A 26,750-nucleotide genomic window follows, 5' to 3' on the forward strand; every position below is an offset into this window, starting at 1 on the left:
AAACACGTGAAAGACAGTAAAAGGAAGAAAATCATTCTTGCTTCGTCAGCAAAGCTGCCAATTGATAAGTTTGAAGCAGACAGTTTATATCCCTTCCATTATCTAACTTTATGTGTAATTTTTTTATCCCATTTAGTGCAACTGCAAATCTGATGTCCTCCCAGTATCACACTCATTTTGACTAGCAAATTATGTTCAGCTTTTGTTTGTGCCACCTTCCCCTGTCTACTCATCTGTCCAGGTATGAGAAAGACTGAGTATTTGAGCAGTTGCTTTGCTGTAGTACATCTACCACAGCATTTCCCAGGAAGTCATCCGACTTTCTGGACCTTGGACTCCTTTCCCTAATATTTTTTTTTTTTTACTCAATAGAAGGAAGAGGGAATTGCTGAACTTACAACTCACCTCACAGCTGTGTTCATCTGCACAAAGTTTGCCCAGAGACATCTGAGTCTTGACTCTCCGCACAGCACACTCTTTGTCTGAAAGACCGTCAGACTGGGTGGAGATTTCAATGGGAATCTCTGGAGTCTGGGACAACATGTCCTCCAGCTTCTCAGCCAGCTCATCTTCCAGCTTGGTGGCCAGCTCATCCGGGCTGTTTGAATGATCGCTTGTGTTCCCCTCCTCTCCATCTGACACAGAGAAGTTCTCCGAGCTGAAGGTTGAATAGGACTGGCAACTACTAATGCAGCGGTGAGGTCTGCAAACCAGGAGAGTCGTTCAGCTTGTATTACAGTGCCTCTGATTGCAGAGGAAAAGCAATTTCCTGCGTGCTGTGTTCATCTACCATGCTACAATCAGCCTCAACAGACCCCACTCTTGGGGCCCACTCAGCCCTGGGTGAGCCTGTCCCCAAGAGCTCACTGCCAGCTAGAAAAGTTACAGCTTCTTAGTGGACAGGTTTCTGTGCATGCTCGCACTGCACAGAGTAAGAATGAGCTGGTGAGCCAGCACAGTGTTACAGTTTGAACATAAGGTTTCTGATGTGTAGCAAGGGTATCAGGCAGCTTGCTTTCAAGACATATAGTACAGTCAAAACCCTCACAACATTAGTAGTGCAGTGAATGCAGAGTGGCTGCTACATCCTTACACAGGTTCCCCTGGCAAAGCTCTCATCTTCCTTTCCAAAGCATGCAATGCAGAGCAGATTTTTGCACCTGTACTTTTAACTGGCATCTTCAGCACAACAAGAGCAGGGCTCGCTCACTGTAACAGGCAGCCCTGGCTGCTCAGTTCTGTTCTCCCTGGCAGACACCGCTCAGGCTCATTGCACTCAATACTGCCCGATTGTTTCTCCACACTGGGCTACAGGCTTGATCCTTCCAAAACTGTCTTTGATCAAAACAGGTCCTACCCCTAGAAAAGGCTTTACATCAACTCTCCAACAGCCTCTTCCCACCCTAAGAACATCTCTCCAGCTGAGTCATAACTGGTCTGCAAGGCTGGTAGCAAGAGCTCTGCAAAGTGTTGCACTGCCTTTCACAACTTGGAGCTATGGAAATCTACCACCTTCTGAATGGCGTAGTTCAAGAGCTTCACCTTTAAATTAATCTGTTCTTATTTGGTCTTGTCTGCTGCATGTTCATATTAGCTGATCTTCCCTGCAGCGTATTTTTCTTTAACAGTCCTTTTTCCTAAAGAAAGGTTGTTCTGTAGGGTTCAAGCTAATTCAGCTGGGAATATCTACATCACCTGACAGTGATCCCAACAACCAGGCTAGAATTCAGGTATGTGTGCTCAAAAAATAAGCTCACAGTTACTTGAATGTGGAAATTGCCTTATGCCAGGGTTCAAGAGTAATGGTACAAAATATCAGTTGACTGAACATGCCAGGACACCCATAACAGGTCATCACATTGAATTCAGGAAAGGCAATTTGTCTGCCATGTTAGTAAATCACAGAAGCAGCAACAATCACACAAGAACCATATAAGTCAGCAGACTCATCTAGCCCAACATATTCTGTCTCCAACCCTAGGGAGGAAGAAATAATCTGGTAAAAGTATGAGAACAGAGTGTGCAGACAGAGCCTACTTTCTCCTAGCATATGCTCCTGGTTTGTACTATTCAGCAAATCTGAGCTGAAGACCAAGCCTGGATGACAGTGCTTAACAGCCACTGACAGATCTATACTCCATATATTTAACACTTTGACTTGTTCATGTTTTGATTTTCACAGCTTACCTTGACAATGAGCTCTATATCTGAAAATATTTTGGATAGAAAAAAGCACTTCCTTTCATTCATTTTAACCCCCCTGTTTGCTTCACTAGGTGTCCCTAACATGTATGTGAGGAATCATTCCTTGTCTTTTTTCTCAACAGAAATTATGATCTCACGCACTTCCAGTATCGCCTCTCCTCCTGGTAGACAAACTTTCCTCATGGATTTAATCTCTTCTTCTATGAAAACCATCTCTAACGTTCTTGTCACACTCTTCAGTACCTTTTCAGATTTTACCGTGATCTTTGAGCTGGAGCAATGAAGGTGGCATTTAGGTAGGATTCAAGCTGCAGGTGTGCCATGGATGTATACAACAGCACACAAGCTTTTATTTTCTTCTCTGTTCCTTTCCTGATAACCCTTAACCTATTTGCCCGCTGAATCACTTCTGCACTTCAAGCAGCTGCTTTCATGAAGCTACTGCACCAATGCCATGACCTCTTTCCTGAGCACAGAACTCTGAACTACTACTTATGCTTAGGTAGAAATGCCCCCTCAAGTCTCTTATTTTACAGGCAACACCACCAAATCTGATCTGCTGTTTGTCACCTAGCTCTTCAATCCTACTTGAATTCAACTACAAAGATGCTGGAGCCAGCCCCGTTACAGCAACAGTTAATAAACAACATTTGAAAGAGTTCACAAAGGGTCCCAACATCCAATAATTCTGATTCTGGTGAAACAGATACAGCAGCTTATGTTTATAGCTTGAATATTGGTATCAAGCGTGATCAGGTTGTGCTACAGCCTGCAGCAGAAAAACCGTGCTGGAGAAAATATCTCCAAACAGGCTGAAAACAGTGAGTGAACACGGAGGATCACTGAGGGCAGACAAGATGCACTGAATGTGATTTTGTTCTTTTGCCAGCACCTTCCATAGTTTTGATGCTGGTGTGCAGCTGCTGTAACCAAAGAGATTAGAGCGAGTTCACCTTTTACCTTTGTCTACGGGGAAACTCCACTTCACTGTCTACTTCGCCCTCTTCCTCTTCTGAAGAGTCATCACCACTCTGGCACAAAACATGGACAAGAATGAAATCACATTTGTGAAAGAACAAACATGTGACTGCACAGCTGCCCCTTGGTCCTCCAGGACAAAGTCACTGTGTCAATGGGCTGTAATAATCTAGACAGGAAAAAAACTTGTGTATCAGCAAAAACTGACTCAGACATCTTTTTACCAGATTATTTCAGGCAGTCTTAATGCTGCCATTTCTGAATTTGGAGTGATTGACTTTGAAATACACTGGAGTACTTTAACAGGCAATGAGTACGTAATGGTCTGCATTTTTACAGAAGCAAATCAAGTAATTAGTAGCACACTAAAATCCATATAAATTATTGAGCTGATCTGGCACTCTTGGCTTTATGACTTTGACCCTCTTCTACATGAGCCCATCACAGAGCAGGATGGGGGATGACACAGCCTTGCTGGTGGGTTTCACCAACTAGGAAAACTTGAGTTTTGTTCCATTCTCTACCTCAGAGAGCACAGAGCCTTTTGTTCTCCTTTTCACATGCAAATCCTCCTCTGCGCTTTTGGTTTTTACAGCTGCCTTCTATCCTACCCAACCTGCTAACCCCTGGCTCAGACTCAGCCTCTATCTCATCCCATCCCCTTGTGATACGAGGTCCTCCTCCTCCCTTCATTCTGGGCCCAGACCACACTCTCGGTCTGGTACTCATCCTCTTTTCCTTCACTTTTCCACTCAGGCCCAGTTTTTCTGCTCTTGGAACTCCACTTGGACTGGTTCCTACTTCTCTCACCACCTGGATACAAGCAGGAGGAATAAGGAAGAACTGTTTCCGTACCACTGTGCCGTAACATCTTTTTGACTCTTGCAACATCTTCACAAAACACCAGAACGATGACATCTGGTCAAGGGGGACACTTTCTGGAAGGTGCAGCAAAAGGCACGTCCCCCAGACCACGGCAAATGTTGTATTTCTATTCTGAGGCACAGCAGCGCTACAGATTCTCAATGGAAGTGGTACCTGACATGTAATATAGCCAAAATAATACATTTACACCTTCCTTTTTTCTGAAAAAGGCTTGAAAACATTGAGACTGTTTCAACAATAAAAATTCAGTAGACCAAGTTTCAGCTCAAACAAAAACTGGCTAAATTGCAAGTAACAGAACTAGGCCTTATCAAAACTACATTTGACAACCCTCATTATTAGTAGTATGCTCTGATATGCCTACAGTACTTCTCAATAAAATTGACTTTAAAAGTATATCCAGATCACAAAGCAAAGTTCAGGCAGGCATGGTATCTTTAAGACAAAATTGTGTACATGTAACTCTACTGCTGTGTGCATGGGAAACATGGCTTTGCCAATATCCTGTATTCAGACACTAGCCTATGCTACACACCTTCTTTTGGTGGAGAGGGAGAAGATGAGCAAGCTTTGGGTTTTTTCAAATCACTATGCTTTGTCCTTACCTTTTGAAGGGGTCTTGGTTTGCAAGGTAGCGCTGAGGAAGCCATGTGCTGGGGAGTGCCTAGGGCAGACGCTGACTTACAGCTGCTGAAGCCCTCTTCCTCCATCTTCTCAATGAACTGCGCATTTTCGTACAGGGAAACAGATGTTGGTGACTGAGAATGGTTCATCCCTGTTTCAACAGATGACTTCTGTACCTGACCACTGTCCTCTTCCCTGCACTGAAAACAGGAATTATATGGATCTGTTTTGCAACACTCCCAATGATCAGCTTTGCTTTCTTTGCTCTCTAGATTCCTTCGGCAATCTGCTTCCATGGCAGCAGAGATGAGATCAGGGCTGGAACCAGACATCCGCCTTTGTGCATGGTTACTGAGAGGGCTCCGCAGCGCTGCTGCAGGGCCAAAGTACCTTAAGTTGTTTGCGCAGTTGGCAATATCTTGTCCATGGGCATGAAGCCGTGAGTGATGGCCATGGGGATGGCTATGGCCATGTTGCTGTGGTAAGCCAGGAGGATGAGAATAATTATGAGGTGGAGGTGGGGGTGCATCATCTTGCAATGGCTGGTTTTTCAAGATCCCTGCAAAATCATTGTAGCTGCCTTTGCTGTTCCCTCGGCGGTGACGTGGCTTACTGCGGTAGCGGCTTTTGCCACTCAGTGTTGACATTTTGGGACTTCCTGAGACTGGTGAGCCATTGGATGCTGCTTCTGTGCTGGGTATGCCCTCTGACTTCAGTAGATCTGGCCTGAGAGACAGTCAGCAGAAATTACAAGTTAAACCACAAACTAAGAAATTACGTTGGCTCGCAGCCAGTATGAAGAAGCAGCTGTAGCCATAAGCACACTCTGCTTTCTAAAATCTACAGGCTTCCCTTCAGCTGTTTGACTTCTGCATTTAGTTTCCTTTGATTCTCTCCACTCAATGTCCTTTCTGCTCAGCCCATCATACTCTACACTCCTTTCTTGCTGCTTTTTCCAATATCTGTGACATACTCTCCTTTTTCTACTCTTTTTTGATGTTCTGCTCCCAAAATAGCTCCCCGCAAAGACCTTGGTATAGGGCATGTCTCTTACTATGTGCATATACAATGCTCAGCACAATAGGGTCCCAATCTGTTGATGGTTATCAGCCTACTCATTTCAGAAGTACAGGTGGATATTAATTCAGAAGTGATTATTCACTGTTAATCAGGGCACTCTAACTCCTGGAAATCCCACAAAAGGGAAGAAGAAAATAGACGACAACTCTGAAAAAGAGAAAAATCTCACTTTCTGAAAGTCATGCAGAAATGAAATAGCTGAAAGGACAGCATGAATTCCCAAATCTCAAATGCCCATTTAATTCCTCAACAATGAATCCATCACCCCTGAGGGCTGGCTGATTTCCAGTCCCTTACCCTGCTTATTACCTATTCAAGTCAAGGATGATCTAACTGCTTTTTGCTTGGACAGTTAGGAATTCAAGACAACACATTAGATACCTCCTGTCAGAGCACCATCATCTGTGAAAAAAATCATATGGATCAAACAGTTCCAGAGAGCTGCCTAGATAGAAGGGATGGCAGGATTCATCCCTTTTACCTTAAGATAATTAAACAATTGTGGTTCTGAGGATCAGACCAAGCCAAAGAGTGAACACCCCTTTGGCCTGTCCTGAGTTGTCATCAGACTCAATGGGAAGTAAGCTGCCTGCTTATCTCCATGGGGATCTACTGCTGGTTCCTGGCACAGAACTAGGTTGCTACTTCTTACCGTTTAGTCTGGCTGCCTGGTTTATGGGAGACCCCTTTCCTCTTCATCAACTTCTCCACTGTATTAGGGTGGATTATTGGTCTGACTGGGTGGCGTTTGTAAGTCCCAGGGTATTTCTTTTCCACTGCTTGTTCCCTCCTGAAACAGGGGAGGAAAAAAAGAAAAAAAATCAAAAAAGCAATAGATCAGTTCTCTCTTTATCCAACTGCAGCTCCTGCTAGACAGAAACACAGCTCCACTGTGAGTGCACTGTGTGTCTGTTTCCCAGCTATGGCTGGGTGCAACACAACATGCTGTTCTAGGAAAGGAAATAGTCATTTTCTAAATTCTCTCTGCAGAGATCAGGCAGTTGGAACAGGGCCCTGATGCACAGTACGGAAACAGCACGCTTTTCTCTTTACAAAAGGGCCAAAAGACACCAACACCAAATGGGAAAGATGCCTTTCTCCCAGTCACACATAAAGATATGTGCACTAAGTGGTCTGTAGTAACCTTTTCTTAAGGGGCCTCTCTCTGCTTGCCAGCCCTTTCTTTACCCTGTAAGTTTGTCAGGGGCACTAAATCTACTAGTACTACTATGCAGTTTAGAAATGAAGCATTGGGGTTTTTTTTTCTCCTGTGTGCATATTGCCATATGCATGGCATGCCATTATGCCCAGAGATACATACTTTATAAGCTCCTTCTCACGGACCTCCAGCTGCAGCATAATAGCACTGAGTTCCATGTATAAGTTATTGGCTCGCTCCAGCTTCCTCTCGTAGTGTTCACGGATATCCAATGCATGTCTAAAATACAGAAAAATCATTACTCCACAATCTGATGTCCATGGACCAAGAGAGAATAAGGAAAAGTACAGGGGCTTTAGGAAAAGGCCTTCTAAAGTAAAATTTGCCAGCTGTATTGCACTGAACCCCAGAGGGCTTGATACAGCAATGAATCCTGATATGATTTAGAAAGTGTTTAACAGTCCTGAAAAAGTGGCAATGCATCTCATTAGAGAAGTTGCAAATGCTTCGTATGCATCCACAGGCCCTTTGGCCAAGGCCTGATCATCCTGTTTGCACAGAGAAGGGGCTAAGTCAGCTTCTAAAGAAACAGGGAAAGAAGTCATCTGTTTGTATTTCAAAAAAGCAATATGCTTTTACAGCTACAGTATAGTTGCAGAAAGGTGTGACCATCAATAGCTCCCTAGGGCTAGAGAGCACTGATCAACAACTTCATCAAACTACTGAACAAGGTTTCCTTTGGTTTCTCAGGTTTGACATAGAACTGCTACTTGGTGTTTTATGTTTGTCATAACTATATTTGCAAATCTGTACCACAGAAGCTAACACTTTCTTAAATAAACATTCTGCTTTCATTTTTAAGTTGGTCTAATGTTCAAAATTAATTTCAGTGGCCTGATAAATTGGAGTGTGTTCACTTCTCTGGAAATAACTAATCCAAATAAAGTATCAGGGCAGAGAAAGCTCATAGCAAACTGCAAGATGCATTTTCCACTGAGATGGATGTACTTGCTTCAGTGCTGTTATTGCAAACACCAAAACTCAGGCAGAAATATTCCCTGGTAAACACAAGCCTTTGCCTGTCTTGCCTGAAGCAAACTGTTCAGACTGCCCAAGAGCAGTGACAGTTTCCACTGTTTCTATATATAGCTTTCCATCAGCCAAGCAGTGCTCAAGGCCTAGGGCATGCCCATGGGAGCTTCAGTTTCTGGACTGACAAGGAATTTAGGCTGCCCAAATTTATGCCACCAGGAATACTGAGTCCTGTTTTGGGGTCCTCAGTACAAGAGGAGCATGAAGACAGTCAGGGGCTGTGAAGAGAAGCTGAGGGAGCAGGGCTTATTTAGTTCATGAAGAGAAGGCTGGATGGGAAAAGCAGGCAGTAAACATAAAAGACTTGACAGACCTCAGCTCTTCTCTTCGACGACGAATCAATTCTTCATCTAGCCGGTGGATACAAGTTCCTTCACTTTTAATTTTCTCAAAATGTTTCTTCACTTCTTCTCTCCATTCAGCCTAGGGAAGCAATTAACTTTCAGGTATTTACAAAGGACCGGGATCCCTGGTTGCACCAAAGGAAAACTCTTGGGCACCATTCTTTGTGTGTGCAGAAAATTATGGGTTTGGATTGAAAATACATTTCTGTTAGCTGAATCATTTTGGGTAACAAGGTTGCAGCATCCTTAGTTCCAGCATTTTCAAATAGTATCTCCAATTTTGTGCTCTGATTAGATCATTTAAGACACCTGTGTTTTCAAAAAAATATTTTTAAAAATTCCTAAAGCTCTTTTCATCCTAAGACAACACTTTCTTCCCTTTTGGCATGCAACATAAACAGAAAGGCTTATGATTTGGAAAGCTATATTCATGACAACGATGACTGTCACTAGGGTGATACTAACTCTGTTTGTCCCTTGAAGCCGTGGTTCTTGCAGCTTTTATAAATGTACCCACTTCCTGTCATAAAGCCCAACACTGTATAGATCCTCTGTACTGGAGGCAAGGTTTCATTCTCATTCCCTCCCTGGGAGCAGACAACAGCTCGCTGGGTAGGACTCAGAGGAATTTCTAAGAACATACTCTTTTAGATCTTCTCTGAAAGTCCCAGAGTCCCTTCGCTGTCCTGTAACAGCTCTTTGTCCCACTGGCTGCCCTGCTCATCTTCACTATAAATGCAGCAGTTCCGCTCTCAGCAGTCTCATGCTCTCACCTGTACAAAAGTACTGGGAGAACAGCTGGGAGCAGAACATCTGAAGTCAGTAGTCTCAGGTAGAAGTGAACGAGAAACATTGAGTTTATGACTAACATCAGCAGATATCTCAGTTTGTGAATTTGGGTAAAAGATTTTCAAATACCCATCAGTTTGCTTCTCCCCTAGAATCAAACTGAAATAATGGATCCAGACTTTTGCTGTACTCAGTGCAGCCCCTGAAACCAGATCCTTAGAGCTAACTCTAGTACTCATGGGCTACAGCCATTCTCCAGTTACCTGTGATTTGAAATAGGTTTCCTGAGGAGTAGCCAGCACATCAGCAGATGCGATATCCAGGTGCATCAGTGTCTGCCGGAAAGAGGGACGATTCCGGGGCTTGCTCTGCCTGGAGCAAAACAGGCAAATACCCAAGCATGAGATGAGGTTAGCACTGCTGGCTACTACACTTCTGAAATGGTTTCTCACTGGAATGTATTCTCTGAATAGCGTAGCTGACATATTAGAGCAAAAGAGCTTTTCTGGTTTTCTCTTTTGCTGAATACGAGTTTATTGTGCTACAGCTGGTTTGTATTCAGTTTTTGGTTTGTGATGATCTATTCTAAAGAAACAAAGGAGATGAAAACAATTTAAAATAGGAAAATGTGATTACAAAGTGACAGATAGGATATAAACCAAAACTGTTCCTAACTTGTTTGTCAAGAAGAAACAGATCTCAGTTCATTATCCCGCTAATTTCCAAATTTTATAATGGGAATAATCCGTCTAGTAGAAATGATAATTTACACTCAACAAAACAGGGTCTCTATAAACACCGAACATATCTATGTTGTCATATACTAAATGCCTGAGCCTACACAGTGTTGTAATGCACTGAACATCTCTATAAGATCACATTCAAGAACAAAAACATTTGTATCTTTGAGAAAAGAGACAAGCACTCAAGCTTCGGGACTGAACCCACCAGACTTGCTGCATGGACTCAGTGATCAGGACAAGAAACAAACAGCTTCTTCAACCACCTCTCCCCTACAAACCATCTACTTCCACTAGGTGGGGATACAAGTGTATATACTCAGTGTTCAGAGCTGCACAAACTGCTTCCTGCCTTTTGCAGCCAGGCGTAGAAGCACAACCAGGCAGAGCATGTCTCAGCACAGATATGGCAACAGCACAACCTGCTGCAGCTCAGGGTCAGGGGGGTAAACAGCCAGTTGAAAAGATCCATAGATGCTCTGGCCTGTTTGCCCCTTTGGGCCATTGAGAGGATGGTTCATAAAACTCATGGAGTAGGAAAATGCTGGAAGACCACTTATGCTCTGTGTCAAGATGCAATTATGAAGACAAAGCATTCATGCAGAACCCTAGACAAAGAATTTCAACTTTAATGGGGCATGTGGAGGAAACAAAGCATTTTCTATATCTATACCTGTAAAATCCTGGTTTCATACAGAAAACTCGTATTTCTCTTTGTCCAGTTCAAAAGCCAGTCACTTACAAGGGGGTTTCAGAGTGAAAAATCACTTCCTTCACTCTTGAAGCACTCAAATTTTACTCCTACTTTCCTTCCAGCTTCTTTTCTCTTCCCACAGAGCCAACTTTTATCACCTACTTTGCTACAACAAAGCAACCACCTCTGTGAAGGCCACTGAAGATGACCTTCATGCTGCCTGCTCCTGATTCTCACTGGACAGGCAGCTCATGGGTAACCATCACCCTGCTGGGTTTCCCATCAAGCTCTACTCCCCCACTTCTCTCCTATTGAACTCCTCCTCCCTCGCTAGCCTATCTCAACAGTGTCTGCCCACTCCTTCCCCTGCTCTGTCCACCCAGCAAGTCAGACAGGTCCCCTTCCAACTTCCTCTAAGCTCCAAATGTCCTTCTGGGGTCTGGGCCTGTTGCCCAAGGAAGCAGAATCCAGAACATAAAAATTTATTACTCTCATGACAAGCATGAGAGTATTTAAAAGCCCTTTGCTCTGGGCTCAACACTCTCACCCTGACTCTGGTTTCATTGGTTTTACTGGGCATCTGGCAAGAGCTGGAAGTGCAGGGTTCAGGATCTTACCAGGTCTGCTTCATGAGGATTTTGAAGCCATCTGGGCATGTGGAAGGAACAGGAAGGTGCAGGCTGTTACTGCCCACTCCCCAGATGATGGCCGAAGAGTCCACATCCTTGTAGGGAATCTCCCCTGTAAGCAGCTCCCACAAAACTACCCCAAATGACCTGATGAAGAAATAAACCACAAGAAAAAAATCTGTGTTAATTCAGCTTAACACAAACATCTGAAGCTTGGAAGAAAAACCCCACTCTTTGTCAGGTATGTCTGATCTGAAATTGCAACTAGGTGCACGAATGTTTACATACTAGTTTTTAACCAAGAATAGCTATTTCATACATGAGGTAGCTCTTCCTCCTCTGCCCCAGCACTGGGCTGATCACCAAGCCACACTGGTTTTCACCCACCCTTTCCTATTTCTTTGTGAGATTTTAAAAATTCTGAAAGCACATTAGAAGCTTTTTGGTACAGAAGAAATCTCATTCTTGTTAAATGAAGAGGAAAGATAGCTTTTTCTGAGATAGCAGATGATCTGTTCTTACCAATAAGAACAGTCAAAAGTCTACAGGACAGACAGAACTGATAAACATCTTAGAGACAACAGAAAAAAAGATTGTGTTTTGTGGGTTTTCTTTTTTGCATTTCATTTAGCTTTTTTTTTTCTCTAGCCAAAAGCTCCCTCTGCTGTTACATGTACTCCTAGGTAAGATTTTCATAGGTTTGAGACTCATCCATAGAACTACTGCAACACAGAAACAAACACATGCAACATGCATAAGTGTCAGTATCAAAAGCACATGTAGTCTCATCTGAAATTTATTTTGTGCTGAAGAAAGGAAGGCAAAAGAAAGAAAAAAAATAATTATGAGAATTTTGCATGGAAAAGAACCTTTTATAAAAAGAGCTGAAAGACATACGTAAGAAAACTCATTTTGCTTCTCTTCCTTAGTGAAATGATCTATAAGGACCAAAACCTTATAATGGCAAAGTTATTTGTTTTATTTACAATCTTCACCCAACAAAACACGAAAGAAACATCAGACCAGTCAATACAGAGGTAAACAAAATACTGCTGATAACCAGCACCACTCTTACTGTACATTAACAACCAGCTGCTATACGAGGTGAGGGACAACCATCTCAATTTCAAACCCAGACGTATCACCTTACTTGCATGCGCCATCCATCTGTGGGACACCAGCCCTGTCAAGCTTGCTGGCAAATCAAACCAGGTGAAAAGTGAGAAGTGTGTTTCTGGATCGTATTAATATCAAGTTGCTTTTATTAAGTACAGAAGAACACCTAAGGGACAAACTGCCTAGGTCTGAACCGCCATCAGTGAGCAAACACAACTTCATGTGAAAAACATTGCACTTTCAAAGCCCATTGGCTTCAAATCATGGGGCGGGGATATGGACTAAAACAAGAAGCATTTGAACTTTTTTTTCTCTCAAAATTTTTTTCCGTGGGCTGCAGGAAAGCAGGAATCCAGGTGGTTGGACAAACTACCAGGAAACCCCAATCTGGTTTCAGCTTTGTTATGATTCAGAACTAAAATTATTTTCAAGACACCTGATAAGACTATAGTTGTTGGTTTTTTTTTTTAGCATGCTGTTAAAGATGAAAGAGAGTAGACATATAAGGAGTTTAAGAATCTGTTCTCATTTGCTGTCAGCATTCATGAACATTGCTTTTACTCATTTTGGGGGAGGAATGGATGTCAAGGAGTTTGATCAATCACCACTGTAGCAGACTGAAGAGGAAATTTCACCAAAGACACTTCTAGGTTTGCACCAAAGAGCAACATCTCTTAAGTCACTGAGGAAAGGAGGAAAGAAGGAAAGGAGTGCCCACAGACCTCAGCAGAGCTAGCAGCTGGTTTTTATTGGACATGACGCTCCACACAATATTCCTGAACCTAAGCCACTCTCGAGGACAGAAAGCTGACGGTGGAAATCCAGCACCATTCCTCCTCATGAACTTGTGATTCAGGGGGAGGAGCTCAGAAGACAAATGGTGAGTGTATTTTCTTTCCAACACAATCCAAGAGTTTCTCCCAGAAGAGCTGGCTATGCTGTGGCCTGCTACACCCACACAAAATGAACAGGCAAAACACTGCAGGCACAAGAAGAGCTGTATACTGCACGCTACAAGACTTTCCCTTTCCCTGCAGGAAACCTTGACTTGAAGTCATGACCCAGCTCCGAGCTAAAACACCAGCAGCAGGCTATTGTCAGGCTCCACTCGCGCTCTGAACCACCCACAGCTTTGACCTGCAGCTTCACACTGTGTAAGGGAGGTGACAACATTTGAAGCTAAAAAGCCACAAGAAGGAAAATTCATCCTGGCTGTAAAGCAGGGAGAAGGGCATTTGACTTGGCTCCTAACATTTAACATGTGGAAAAAACAAGGTTGAAACAGAGATGCAGTTCCCTTGAGGACCCTGAAACCTGTAGAGAAGAATCCCAAAGGAGCTCCAAGGCTGAGTTTGCTCTGAAGTACTTTTAACAGCACGGAGATCTGTACCTTTCCTTGTGTTCCTTTGGACACAGAGTACCTTTCACATGGGATGGAAACAGGCGTCCAAAATTCCTGCAATGCATCCTTGTTTCCTCCCTCTTGGATCCCGGGTTAGATTCACTGGACTTTAATCCTGTGTCTGTACATATAATGGCCAAGCCCATTATATGCAGAAAGCAGAAGGTCAGACCCTTCAAGCTAGCAGAGTAGAGGCCTCCCTACAGCTCAAGCATGGCTCTGAAGAGGGTAGAAAGCAAGTGAAAAATAACCTGGCTGCAGAAGTTGCTGAGGAGGCCCTGAGCACCAGGAGTGGAAGAAAGCTGTGGCCTGAACACAGGGACAAAGTGTTACATTACTGCAAGACACAGATAGTCTGCACCAAGTCTCATTAGGTACCTTCAGACCTCAACATGCAGCTTTTACACATGTATGTCATTTCTGTTTCCATTATAGCCCAGGGCTCAGTAACAAAGTTCAGGGTGCTAGGCAGATGCAGAAAGGGATAGTCCACCACAGAGCAAGCTATCCCCATGCCTAGAATGAGAAAAGAGTGCTGAACACGTAAAGTGCTGGGAAACCAACTGGCTAATCAGAAGGTGAAGATACTTAAACATTAAATACTACTCACCAGATATCCACCTTTTCAGAGACAGGCTCATTGCGTATCACCTCTGGTGCCATCCAAGCCACAGTTCCCGCGAAAGACATTTTGGTACTTTTATCACTGAGTTCTTTAGATGTACCAAAATCTGAAATTTTTACTGCATCTGTGTGTGTAACTAAAACGCTGGGGGGGAAGAAAGAAATCAGCATTTTGCAATTTTTCTTGTACCACAACAGCCACTGGGATTAAATTCCTTCCTAATCAACACAAACAGTTATGGTTGAGGAGGCCATCCTGTTCACAACTGCAGCACGAGAAAAAAAAAAGATGCATTTACATCAATGAAAGCACTCACTTTCTTTGGGGTGGTTATGGTTTTTTGCCTCAAATGCATTTCTAAATGCTCTAAGTCAAAAATCATTCTTGATAAAATTGAAACTAACAAGTCACTGAAGAGTCACTATAGCTGGGGGTGTTTCAAAGTTTTAGTAAAGCTATACCTTAAGCTGTACTGCAAACCATTTAAAAGTATTATCCTAATGCATATGTCATGGACTAAAGGAGTGATAAACATCTAGAGAAGAAGAATATAAGCAGCCAGATAGTTTTAGTCAGAAAACAACAGAGAAATGAGAAAGATGCATTCCAGAAAACCAGAGAAGTTACAAAAGAACAATTCAGAAGAAAAAAATAAAAAAGCAGAAGGCAACGGAGTATCCCGCTTTCAAAAAGGACTGGACACCACCAAATTACCACAACTATTTACCATGTAAGGTAATAGTAATGACTGGTAAAATTTTCAGTCTAGTTAAATTGCAGCTCAGGAGTGGAGTGCCAATAAGTTTCATTAGTTTCGCCCTCCTTAGTTTTTAGTCAACATGAAAAACAATAATGGGGCTTTTGACCTAACTTTAAACTATTCCTCAAGAAAAAAAAAAAAAAAAACTAAAAAAAAACCAACTGGGAGATGTTTAAGTAGCTAGAGACTCACTTTGGTGACTTTAGGTCTCGATGGATGATTTTGTGAAGGTGCAGATAATTCATCCCACTTGCAATCCCTGTGGACCAATCCACAAGCAGCCGAGGGGTGACTTTCCGCCCTGCTCGCAGGACTTCGTAGAGCTGTCCATGTGCACAGTACTCCATGATAATACAGTAGCATGGGGCTTGAGTGCAAACTCCCCTGTCAAAGAAAACATGCAGCTAGTGAGGATCAGTAGAGTAAAAGACCCAGAGCAACTCTCAAAGGTGGCAGTCAAGGGGCGGGAGAGTAACTCTGCCTGGGCAACCCTCTACTAATACCGCCTTACTGAACAGAACGTTTCCTGCACGCTTTGCACAGGAGGAGTCTCACTGATGCCAGGGGTGGGCTTCCTTCAACTTCCACACCTGCAGGTTTGTAGGGTTCACAGCAGGTGTTTTGTGAGCCTGCATGCAAAATGCAGCATCAGGAGGGAACGACATCAATAGCTTTGTTTTCTCAAGAATGTGTGACAATCTGAGAGGAAGGACGACCACCCATTTTGTTCTACAGACAGCTTAGTCCCTGGATTTTAAAAACTTGGCCAGGGTACACATACAGATGGCTCTTTCCTGGATAAAGGTATGTTTCTAAAAAATTTCACAACCTACTTGAATGCAATGATGTTAGGATGTTTGAGTTTCCGCAAGTGCTTGATATCCGTTTCATTCTGATCTCTCACTTTCTTGATGGCCACCTCCTCTGCCCGGAATTTGCCCAGGAAGACGGCTCCTTGTGCACCACTGCCCAGCCACTGCAGTTCCGAGATCTCCTCGAATGGGACCTCCCAGGTATCTAGGCACAGGCAATGAAAGGAAACAATGTAAAAGATCAAGACAAAAATGTTCTGCTGCAAGATCATACCTGGACAGCACCTGCCACCTCCCTTGCTATATCTCAAGGTGGACTTTTCAGGGAATGGTAGATGGTATCTCTTCCCAGTACAGGTGCAGCTGAGGCACACACTACACATGCTCAGCCCCAGCCTCCCTTTCATCCAGCTCCTCTCGCCCATCACAGTCACCTCCAGCCTCTTCCTTCCCATCCTCCCAGCTGCTTTTTCAACAGAGCTCACCACCACCGCTCACCACTCGGGTGAGCCACTTCAAATCGGCAGGCAGCAATTTAACATACCAGGGACACTGGACTGGAAATTTAGGGAGCAGGTCCTGTACTCCAGAATTGAATGATGATGGTATCTCTTAGAAAGTACGTGACTCCATTGAAAAGCACAGATGAGAAAAAAACCCATCTAACATTGACAACTGACAAGAAAAAAAAAAGGTTCCCCCTCCCCCTGAAACAGAGCAAAAGTAGGAAATAAAAGGCAAAGTCAGAGGTGGCAGATTGTAAAACACAGATCGGCAACCCCCAAGTTACCCAACACAAAGCACATTAACCACCACCACCAGTCACAGAAACAGGTCCTTCCCACATCAACGTTGTGTATATCAGTGTCAAAGGCAAAAAATATTAAGCAATTCCTCCTCTTAGGTACCCGCATGCATCTTGTAGGGATACTGCCAGAGTGGTCCAGTAGCACTGTATAAATTGTTTCAAGACAGTTGTACCCATTGGAACTAAAAGCTTTGTTGTCTGTGAGTCACCTTGAAATCATCTTAACATCCCACAAACAGCAAGATAAAAGGCAGGTAATAATTTATTTACTGTAACTAAATAAATGTGTAAGTTTAGAGAATAAATTACTTAGCAGCAAAACCAACAAGTAACCCACTGATTTCTGAAATAAAAGTAAGTCGCACCTGTACAGATCCCCATTTCAGATCACTACAAAGATGTGTCTTCTTTCATCCAGCTTCCGAGCCGTTGGGGTGTTCCCAGGGCTGCAACTGGGATTATGCAAAACTGTTCATTTTAGATGCTGTCACCACTGAAGGGAAACATATACCCAAACTGTCTCTGGACTGATCCTGATTCAAATCTTTCCCTCAAATCATTTCTGTGACAGTCAGACACTAGCTGGATGTCTCCTGCCGAATGACTACTGTCCAGGCATGGCCAAGGAAAGCCAGCTCCCATCCCAAGCCAGACCCCAGCGCTCGTTCTGCTCACTGAACTGGGGAAAACAAACATTGTTAACCTACAGCAAAAATTTCCTTCAACTTGGCAGGGTGAAGTTCAATCCTCAGCACATGTTTCTTCACAGATACAAGTCTATTTTTCATACTGATATATATCTGCTGGCAATCTTACGTTGTACAAAAATATGAAGACAGTGCACGCAGCTCTCAACTGAAATGCATTATAACTAAGCAACCCCAGTAACCGTGGATTTGCAGCAGACAATGCCTATCTTCAATTTTCAAGAATGCCATGACACTGTGAAGGCGATATTTCCTACCAGCAATGCATTCTTTGGTATCAAAGCAAGAAATGCCTGTCTGTGTAAGAATCTAACAGAAACTGATACATGAAACATGCTGTGACCACTACCTTGACCACAGGACAGTCAAGTGTTTTAAAATAACAAGCATTTTTCTCACCAAAGAACTTGAACAATATTTTGCCACAATACTTGGTAATAATTGGTATTTAATTGGTATTTAATTCTTCAGATATTTAAGGACAGTTCTTTAAATAATGAAAGTAAGAGAAAATAAGGAAATTCATAAGTAAATTGGGAACATCTGTATTTCCATTAAATTCACAAACGCATTGCTTCTGAAAGAAGGTGGCAAATACAGCTGATTTTTGTGATTGTCGATGAACAGTATTTTTACATGGGCAACACTGAAAGTATTCCATTGTACTGAAATAGCTGTTCCTTTACATGTGAGATGACTGCCTTTCCGGTACAAGGCACGCAACACTGTCATTGATTTCCATGAAGCACACAAAGTTTGTGAGCAGTATGGGTACCTATATTGCTGTCACCTAGGAGCCCTAATTTGCTCTCAATATTACCTACTAACCTCCACAATGGCAAAGGCAGAGAGACTGTTCACAAAGTAAGCAAAAGTTCATTTGCTTCCTCCTGCAAAGTCATCTCATGTCTATTTGGTAAGATATATCCTTTCCCTTATCCCACTTGCACCCTGATCATCAAAGGCATGATTTGGGGGAAAAGGCTGCAGTGTAGTAACCACCAGTGAAACATCCTACATCTTTAGGAATTTCAAGAATAACAAAGAGCTAAACCATATGGAATGTATAATGTAACAGTAAGACAAAAATTTAAAAAAAAGAAAAACAACTTTCACTGTACAGGAGCATGTTACTATGCTTCAAGACAGCCAGAATCAGTGATTTGTTTGTCTCCCATAACATACCAAGCACTGAAAAGCTTCTGAAAGAAAGTGCTGCTGGTGGAGAAAAGCACTGGGCTACATTCAACTGAAAACCAGGGTTTGTTAGCATTAGTGGTGCAAACCTGCATTTTCTATTACAGCCCAAACCAACCAATTAAAGAATACATCTAAATTACCCTGTGTATGTGCTCCCTACAGATCCCTGGGAGCACCCGCAAAGACAATAGGCTGACAAAGGTCACTATTACTAAGTTAGTCTCACCAGTTCTGCAGAGGAACAATAGGCAAGACTGGAAAAGGGAGGACTTAACACACCACCAGCTGAATACAGCTGAAAGTTGAGACCATACAAATCACCTGGCCAGCAGGTTATAAAGCTCTCCCACTGCCTGTACAGACCCATCCTCAACCGCCTACAATACCTTGAAGCAAGGAATGGCAAATCACACCTGTCCCAGCTATGGCATACCTACGCAGCAGGTACCATGAGGAACACAGCATGTGAGAGGTGAGGCTGAGATTTCTGTCATCTCAACCGACAGCTTGTAACAGAAAAGGACTTGCATTAAGCAGCTGGAAGAACTTGGGTGCATGGCTATGATGACTAACCACAGTTAAATCAAAGTGCCTGTCCAGAAGAGTTAACATCTCAGATGATCAGCAGGGTGGCTAGGAAACACACCTGGACACACTAACCAAGTACTAGACTGTACTGCCAGCCTTGTTCAAAAAGTCCATTAACATTGGATGGCTAAACATCCTTTGAGATTGACCAGACTTCAGGGCTTCCTACAGCTCTCCTAGCACCACCCCTGCCTCCAGCAGAAGAGACAAGGATACCTCCTACCAGGATGGAGCAGTTTTTAATTCCAGACTCTTCTGGGCCTAAAGAAACCTGTGGGATACTTCCTCTAAATAAATTAAAGTGTAATAGCAGCAGGAATTATGTAAGAGCTTGCATTTCTAAGGTGATTAAGAACCATTTGCGTAGAATGATAGGAATCTGTTTCCCATGGGGGAAAAAAAAAAACACAGGAGCCGCCTGTGCCATTGAGTCAATCTATCCGAAGCAAATTTTTGCCATTTGCCAGCACTGGCTCCTCAGCAGCACTGGCATTATGACAAGAAGCATCTCTGGTTTACAAAAAAAACCACGAACACAAGCACACTTTGTAAAACACCTTGGTCTCCAGGTTTACACAAAAAATGCACGTGATGACAGTAAGCATGTAACTTGTGGATGGGAAGGTGAAAGCAACTCCTGAAGACAGATTCTTAATCCAAAGGAAATCTAATGAGTCTGTAGAAAACACAAACAAGTCTTACTATAAAGTGCTAGAGTTCCAACAACCCAAATTAAATTAGTAGATGCAAATTAAAGAACTAAGTATACCTCTCTGAAAGCACTCACCAACAGTCTTTAGAAATTGGGTAAACAACTGGAAAAACATAGTCAGGAGTGATTTTATGGGTCAAACCCAAAATAAGTAAACCTCAGATAACCAACTGGCAGCTGCTGGACAATACAGAAGCAAACACTCCCTGCAGGAATGACTACTCACCAAGCAGGTAGAGCATTTAAGAGCAGCAATTCGCACTGCTTAGTCAACCAGCAGATCACCCTGCAGCAACCTCCAGCTGACCAAAGCTCTGTCCAGTGTGGGTCCTCAAGAGAAGCACAGAAACGCACACCTCTTGATGACCATCTCAGCATATGGAAAGAAACTCAAGGAGCAATTTCAACAAGATGATGATGATGTAGAATCAAGTTGTGCTGGTTTTGGCTGAGAAGGGGTTAATTCTCCTCACTGGGGGGGTCGGCTACCTTTCCAGCTTCCCGCGCTCTGCCACGTGGGGGGGAGGGGGCTGGGAGGGGCGGGGCCATGGTGGGGGCGGCTGACCCCGACTGGCCAATGGCAGGTTCATTCCATACCATGTGACACCATGACCAGTATATTAAGGGGGGGCAGTTGTGGCTCGGGAGCGGCGTGGCGTCGGGTCGGCGGGCGGCTGCGGCGCGTGCGGTTTGTTTCGGCGGTTCGTTTCCCTCCCCTCCCCTCCCCCCGGGCTTTGCGCCTCTCGTTGTTCTCCTTTACATTGCATTTCTGTTGTTGTTTCTTCTAATTTTAATTATTAAACTGTTCTTATCCCAACCCACGAGCGTTACCCTTCTGATTCTCTCCCCCATCTACCGGTGGGGGAGTGAGCGAGCGGCTGTGTGGGGCTGAGCTGCCGCTAAACCACGACAGTCTTTTTGGCGCCCAACGTGGGGCTCAAGGGTTGGAGATAACAACAGCTGCCGGTCACAGCACCATGTTGTCCTTTTTGCAGTTGGTGTTAAAGATCGGTGTTGGTTTGTTTAGTCTGCTGTGTTCTGCTGTGATTAGTAATGTTTTGCCTACGAGATTTGTTACACAAACACTCGTTTTCAGCTTTATCTGGTATTTGGGGTTTTTGCTGAAACCGTTACTGTACTTTGGATACCACCCTGTTGAGGCAATTAGCAATTACACCTCCTCCTCTGAGAGATTTTATATGGAGGAAATACAGAATAGTACCTTTGCAACTTTGTTCTATGATGTCTCTGCCTCTATTACAACAACCTTGTTGTATCTTGAACATCCTTGGGTGGTTAAGGTGCACTTATTGTTAGTTTTTGGGCATGTTGTTTTAGTTTTGACTAAGCAATTTAAGAATAACACCCAGAAATCTGCCCCGAGGCTTGATAGTTACGAGTGGCAGGGCATGTGGGATAGCATGGGCACATACCTAGGGCAGTGGGCACCCCCAGTGTTTTGGAGTTTCACTCCCGAACAAGTGCAGAATCCTAAAAAACTAGTAGAATATTTGGAGAAAGTATGTTGTTACGCTGGGAACTCCAGAGAGACACAGATAACTGCACTGTGCTGGGGCCTGGCCCATGAATACCGAGCCCTGCTCAACAGTATTCAGTGCTCCCAAGGGGAAGAGAACGCCTCTGGATTGAAAGGCAAAGTGACTGGCACTGTAGACACTCCAGCCCTGACGACAAGCACTGCAGCCACTCAAACCCCCACAACAAGTACTGGAGCTGGCTCAGAAAATAAACCCGTACCAGTATCAGTTGCCCCCATACACAAGATGAAATATTGGAAGCGGACATCAACTCGTTTAGAACGGGATGATGAAGAACCAGGGCCACCACGGGGAGAGGAGGAAGAAGTCATAAATGAAATAGAGACCACCCGATCCCTGTCTTTAAGCGACTTGCGAGATATGCAAAAAGAGAGATATGTGAAAAGATTATAGCCGTCGTTCAGGTGAGCACATTGTCACCTGGCTGCTCCGATGCTGGGATAATGGGGCCAGTAGCCTGGAACTAGAGGGAAAAGAAGCCAAACACCTGGGATCCCTTTCTGGGGAAGGGGGCGTTGACAAAGCAATTGGGGAAAAAAACACAGGCCCTCAGCCTCTGGAGGCGACTCCTGTCCGGAGTGAAGGAAAGGTATCCCTTTAAAGAAGATGTTACATATCGCCCAGGAAAATGGACAACTATGGAGAAAGGCATCCAGTATCTAAGGGAATTAACTGTGTTTGAGGTGATTTATGGTGACCTGGACGATCAACGGTCATCCAAAGATCCAGATGAAGCCGAGTGCACACGACCCATGTGGCGGAAGTTTGTACGGAGCGCACCATCTTCGCATGCAAACTCATTGGCAGTAATGTCCTGGAAAGATGACGAGACACCAACGGTGGCAGAGGTGATTGATAGACTCCGGGATTATGAAACAAATATCTCTTCCTCGCTCGTCTCTGCTGTGGAGAAACTATCCCAAGAGGTCCAGCAACTCAAAGAAGATCTGTCCTACTCCCCACCTTGACAGAGCAGTGTCTCAGCTGTTAGGAATAAGCACCCTTTGGCTCAAAGAAGGGGATACACACCACGGGCCACCCTATGGTTCTACCTGCGTGACCCTGGAGAGGACATGATGAGGTGGGATGGCAAGCCTACCTCGACCCTACAGGCACGAGTACATAAACTGCAAGGAAGAACAGTCACTCAGGGAGGCTCTTCCAGGAAAGCTGCTGCTCCAGTTTCCAGTCAGCAAGTCCCCAGACAGAGGAGTAGAAGCACAGATTTTATTTCTAAGTGTAATAGAGGGACTCCTGATTCACATTTACAGGAAGTGAGTTGTGACTGCCATGATCAGGACTAGAGGGGCCCTGCCTCCAGCCAGGTGGAGGAAAGGGATAACCGGGTTTACTGGACTGTGTGGATCCGATGGCCTGGCACATCCGACCCACAGGAGTATAAAGCTTTAGTGGGCAGTGGTGCACAGTGCACCTTAATGCCGTCAAACTATACAGGGGCAGAACCCATCAGTATTGCTGGAGTGACAGGGGGATCCCGAGAGCTAACTGTATTGGAGGCTGAAGTGAGCCTCACTGGCAATGAGTGGCAGAAGCACCCCATTGTGACTGGCCCAGAGGCTCCGCGTATCCTTGGCATAGACTATCTCAGGAGAGGGTATTTCAAGGACCCAAAAAGTTACAAGTGGGCTTTTGGTGTAGCTGCCTTGGAGACGGAGGAAATGAAACAGCTGTCTACCTTGCCTGGCCTCTCGAAGGACCCTTCTGTTGTGGGGTTGCTGAGGGTCAGAGGAAACAGGTGCTGATCGCCACCACAGCAGTGCACCGGCAGCAATATCGCACCAACATCGCACCAACTGAGACTCTCTGATCCCCATCCATGAGCTCATTCACCAACTGAGGAGCCCAGGAGTCATCAGTAAGACCCACTCACCCTTTAACAGTCCCATATGGCCAGTCCGGAAGTCTAATGGAGAGTGGAGGCTGACAGTAGACTATAGTGGCCTGAATGAAGTCACTCCACCACTGAGTGCTGCTGTGCCAGACGTGCTAGAACTTCAATACGAACTGGAGTCAAAGGCAGCCAAGTGGTGTGCCACAATTGATATCGCTAATGCATTCTTCTCAATCCCTCTGGCAGCAGAGTGCAGGCCACAGTTTGCTTTCACATGGAGGGGTGTCCAGTACACCTGGAATCGACTGACCCAGGGGTGGAAACACAGTCCTACCATTTGCCATGGACTGATTCAGACTGTACTGGAACAGGGAGAAGCTCCAGAACACCTTCAATACATTGATGACATCATCGTGTGGGGCAACACAGCAGAAGAAGTTTTTGAGAAAGGAGAGAAAATAGTCCAAATCCTTCTGAAAGCTGGTTTTGCCATAAAACAAAGTAAGGTGAAGGGACCCGCACGAGAAATCCAGTTCTTAGGAATCAAATGGCAAGATGGATGTTGCCAGATCCCAATGGATGTGGTCAACAAAATAGCAGCCATGTCTCCACCAACTAGCAAAAAGGAGACACAAGCTTTCTTGGGCGTTGTGGGTTTTTGGATAATGCATATTCCAAATTACAGTATGATCGTAAGCCCTCTCTATCAAGTGACCCGGAAAAAGAATGATTTCAAATGGGGCCCTGAGCAATGACAAGCCTTTGAACAGATTAAACAGGAGATAGTTCATGCAGTAGCTCTTGGGCCAGTCCGGGCAGGACAAGATGTAAAAAATGTGCTCTACACTGCAGCCGGGGAGAATGGCCCTACCTGGAGCCTCTGGCAGAAAGCACATGGGGAGACCCGAGGTCGACCCCTAGGGTTTTGGAGTCGGGGATACAGAGGGTCCGAAGCCCGCTATACTCCAACTGAAAAAGAGATATTGGCAGCATATGAAGGGGTTTGAGCTGCTTCAGAAGTGGTTGGTACTGAGGCACAGTTGCTCCTGGCACCCCGACTGCCGGTGCTGGGCTGGGTGTTCAAAGGAAACGTCCCCTCTACACACCATGCAACTGATGCTACGTGGAGTAAATGGGTTGCACTGATCACCCAGCGGGCTTGAGTAGGAAACCCCAGTCGCCCAGGAATCTTGGAAGTGATTATGGTCTGGCCAGAAGGCAAAGATTTTGGATTATCACCAGAGGAGGAGGTGACATGTACTGAAGAAGCCCCACTTTATAACAAACTGCCAGAAGATGAAAAGCAGCATGCCCTGTTCACCGATGGGTCCTGTCGCAATCAAGCAAGCGAAGCGGGTAAAGCCTCTGTGGTATGGGGGACGGTGGCTGAAATATAAATATGGGGAGGCCTGGCAAATTGACTATATCACACTCCCACAAACCCGCCAAGGCAAGCGCCATGTGCTTACAATGGTAGAAACGACGACTGGCTGGCTGGAAACATATCCTGTCCCCCACACCACTGCCCGGAACACTATCCTGGGTCTCGAAAAACAAATCCTGTGGTGACGTGGCACCCCAGAGAGAACTGAGTCAGACAACGGGACTCGTTTCTGAAATAGCCTCATAGACACCTGGGCCAAAGAGCATAACATTGAGTGGGTGTATCACATCCCCTATCACGTACCAGCCTCTGGGAAAATTGAACGGTACAATGGACTGTTAAAAACTACACTGAGAGCAATGGGGGGTGGGACATTCAAGCACTGGGATACACATTTAGCAAAAGCCACGTGCTTAGTCAACACGAGGGGATCTGCCAACCGAGCTGGCCCTGCCCAGTCAGAAATCCTACATACTGTGGAAGGGGATAGAGCCCCTGTAGTGCACACAAAAAGTATGCTGGGCAAAACAGCCTGGGTTCTTCCTGCCTCCGGCAAAGGCAAACCCATTCGTGGGATTGCTTTTGCTCGAGGACCTGGGTGCACTTGGTGGGTGATGCGGGAGGATGGAGAAATCCGATGTGTGCCTCAAGGGGATTTGATTTTGGGTGAAAACAGTCAATGAACTGAATGGCACAATGTGAACTGCTATATAATATTGTGTGTCACCTCTGTGTTGTATCAATGATACCAGAGTACGAGCCTCCCAACCCATGGAAGATCAACTATGAAACAAGCCGTGCAGCAGTGATGGAACAATGACTGACTCGGTATGCAGCAACCCAACGCCACACACCATCTCTCCCACCCTGAAAGACTGATATGACAGATGGAGCCCAGAGTCATGGACTGGGTGAACTCAATAGACATTTTACAGGGAAGGTCCATGAACTAAGGGAATGATGTCTGTGTATTATGTTAAAGGATGGGAAGGGGAGGGGTGGTGGTTGGTACAGTTGTATTGCATCATATGGGACCTGGGCATGGTATAAATGGTATGGAATAAGGGGTGGAAAATGTGCTGGTTTTGGCTGAGAAGGGGTTAATTCTCCTCACTGGGGGTCAGCTACCTTTCCAGCTTCCCGAGCTCTGCCGCGTGGGGAGGAGGGGGCTGGGAGGGGCGGGGCCATGGTGGGGGCGGCTGACCCTGACTGCCCAATGGCAGGTTCATTCCATACCATGTGACACCATGACCAGTATATTAAGGGGGGACAGTTTGCAGCTCGGGAGCGGCGCGGCGTCGGGTCGGCGGGCGGCTGCGGCACGTGCGGTTTGTTTCGGTGGTTCGTTCCCCCTCTCCCCTCCCCTCCCCCCTCCCCCCGGGCTTTGCGCCTCTCGTTGTTCTCCTTTACATTGCATTTCTGTTGTTGTTTCTTCTAATTTTAATTATTAAACTGTTCTTATCCCAACCCACGAGCGTTACCCTTCTGATTCTCTCCCCCATCTACCGGTGGGGGAGTGAGCAAGCGACTGTGTGGGGCTGAGCTGCCGGCTAAACCGCGACAAGTGTTGTCCTTATGTTTTCCCCCATTCACCAAGCCTTTGCAGGCAATATGGACTCAAGTATCAGACATTTGCAAAGGGCATGAAACCTATTTATATTTTACTACTTGTAACCACACCACTACCACCATGTCCTAGAGTTTGGGCCTGCAGGAGATCCAACGCTGCCAGGCAGGGATGACAGTGAGCAGCAGCAAGTATGAGGAAGCATCTGCAGGAAGCATTAAGTCCCCCATGGCTGCAGGTCCAAACTGGACTCCTACCCCAGCTGTTGATTCAGCCTAACACAAAGGATTGCTCCTAGATAAGGCTTAAAGTAGTTGTTTCGTGAGGAGGAGGAAAAAATCATCATCTGCACAGATCTGTGGCACCAGCCCAAAGCTGTAAATAAGCTCCCAGGGGAATGAAAGGCCACCATAAGCCTCTCTCTACTGCTGAAAGAGCC

The 26,750-nt window shown here is 44.9% G+C and overlaps 1 protein-coding gene across 4 annotated transcripts in view; it reads right to left on the reverse strand.

Annotated features, from left to right (window-relative positions):
- MAP3K13 (mitogen-activated protein kinase kinase kinase 13) overlaps positions 1-26,750 on the reverse strand; it is an 86,430-nt gene that overhangs the window by 4,325 nt on the left and 55,355 nt on the right. For all 4 annotated transcript variants that reach the window (XM_064457139.1, XM_064457142.1, XM_064457140.1 and 1 more), the window contains 11 exons: positions 15,956-16,139; positions 15,315-15,506; positions 14,348-14,506; positions 11,208-11,366; positions 9,420-9,528; positions 8,337-8,446; positions 7,094-7,210; positions 6,425-6,562; positions 4,674-5,418; positions 3,166-3,236; positions 406-703 (listed from right to left, as the gene is read on the reverse strand). In XM_064457139.1, coding sequence (XP_064313209.1) covers positions 406-703; positions 3,166-3,236; positions 4,674-5,418; positions 6,425-6,562; positions 7,094-7,210; positions 8,337-8,446; positions 9,420-9,528; positions 11,208-11,366; positions 14,348-14,506; positions 15,315-15,506; positions 15,956-16,139 — 2,282 coding nt within the window. The remainder of the gene's footprint in view (positions 1-405; positions 704-3,165; positions 3,237-4,673; positions 5,419-6,424; positions 6,563-7,093; positions 7,211-8,336; positions 8,447-9,419; positions 9,529-11,207; positions 11,367-14,347; positions 14,507-15,314; positions 15,507-15,955; positions 16,140-26,750) is intronic.

Source organism: Phalacrocorax carbo, chromosome 7 (assembly GCF_963921805.1).
Source record: "Phalacrocorax carbo chromosome 7, bPhaCar2.1, whole genome shotgun sequence".
Lineage (NCBI taxonomy): Eukaryota > Metazoa > Chordata > Aves > Suliformes > Phalacrocoracidae > Phalacrocorax > Phalacrocorax carbo.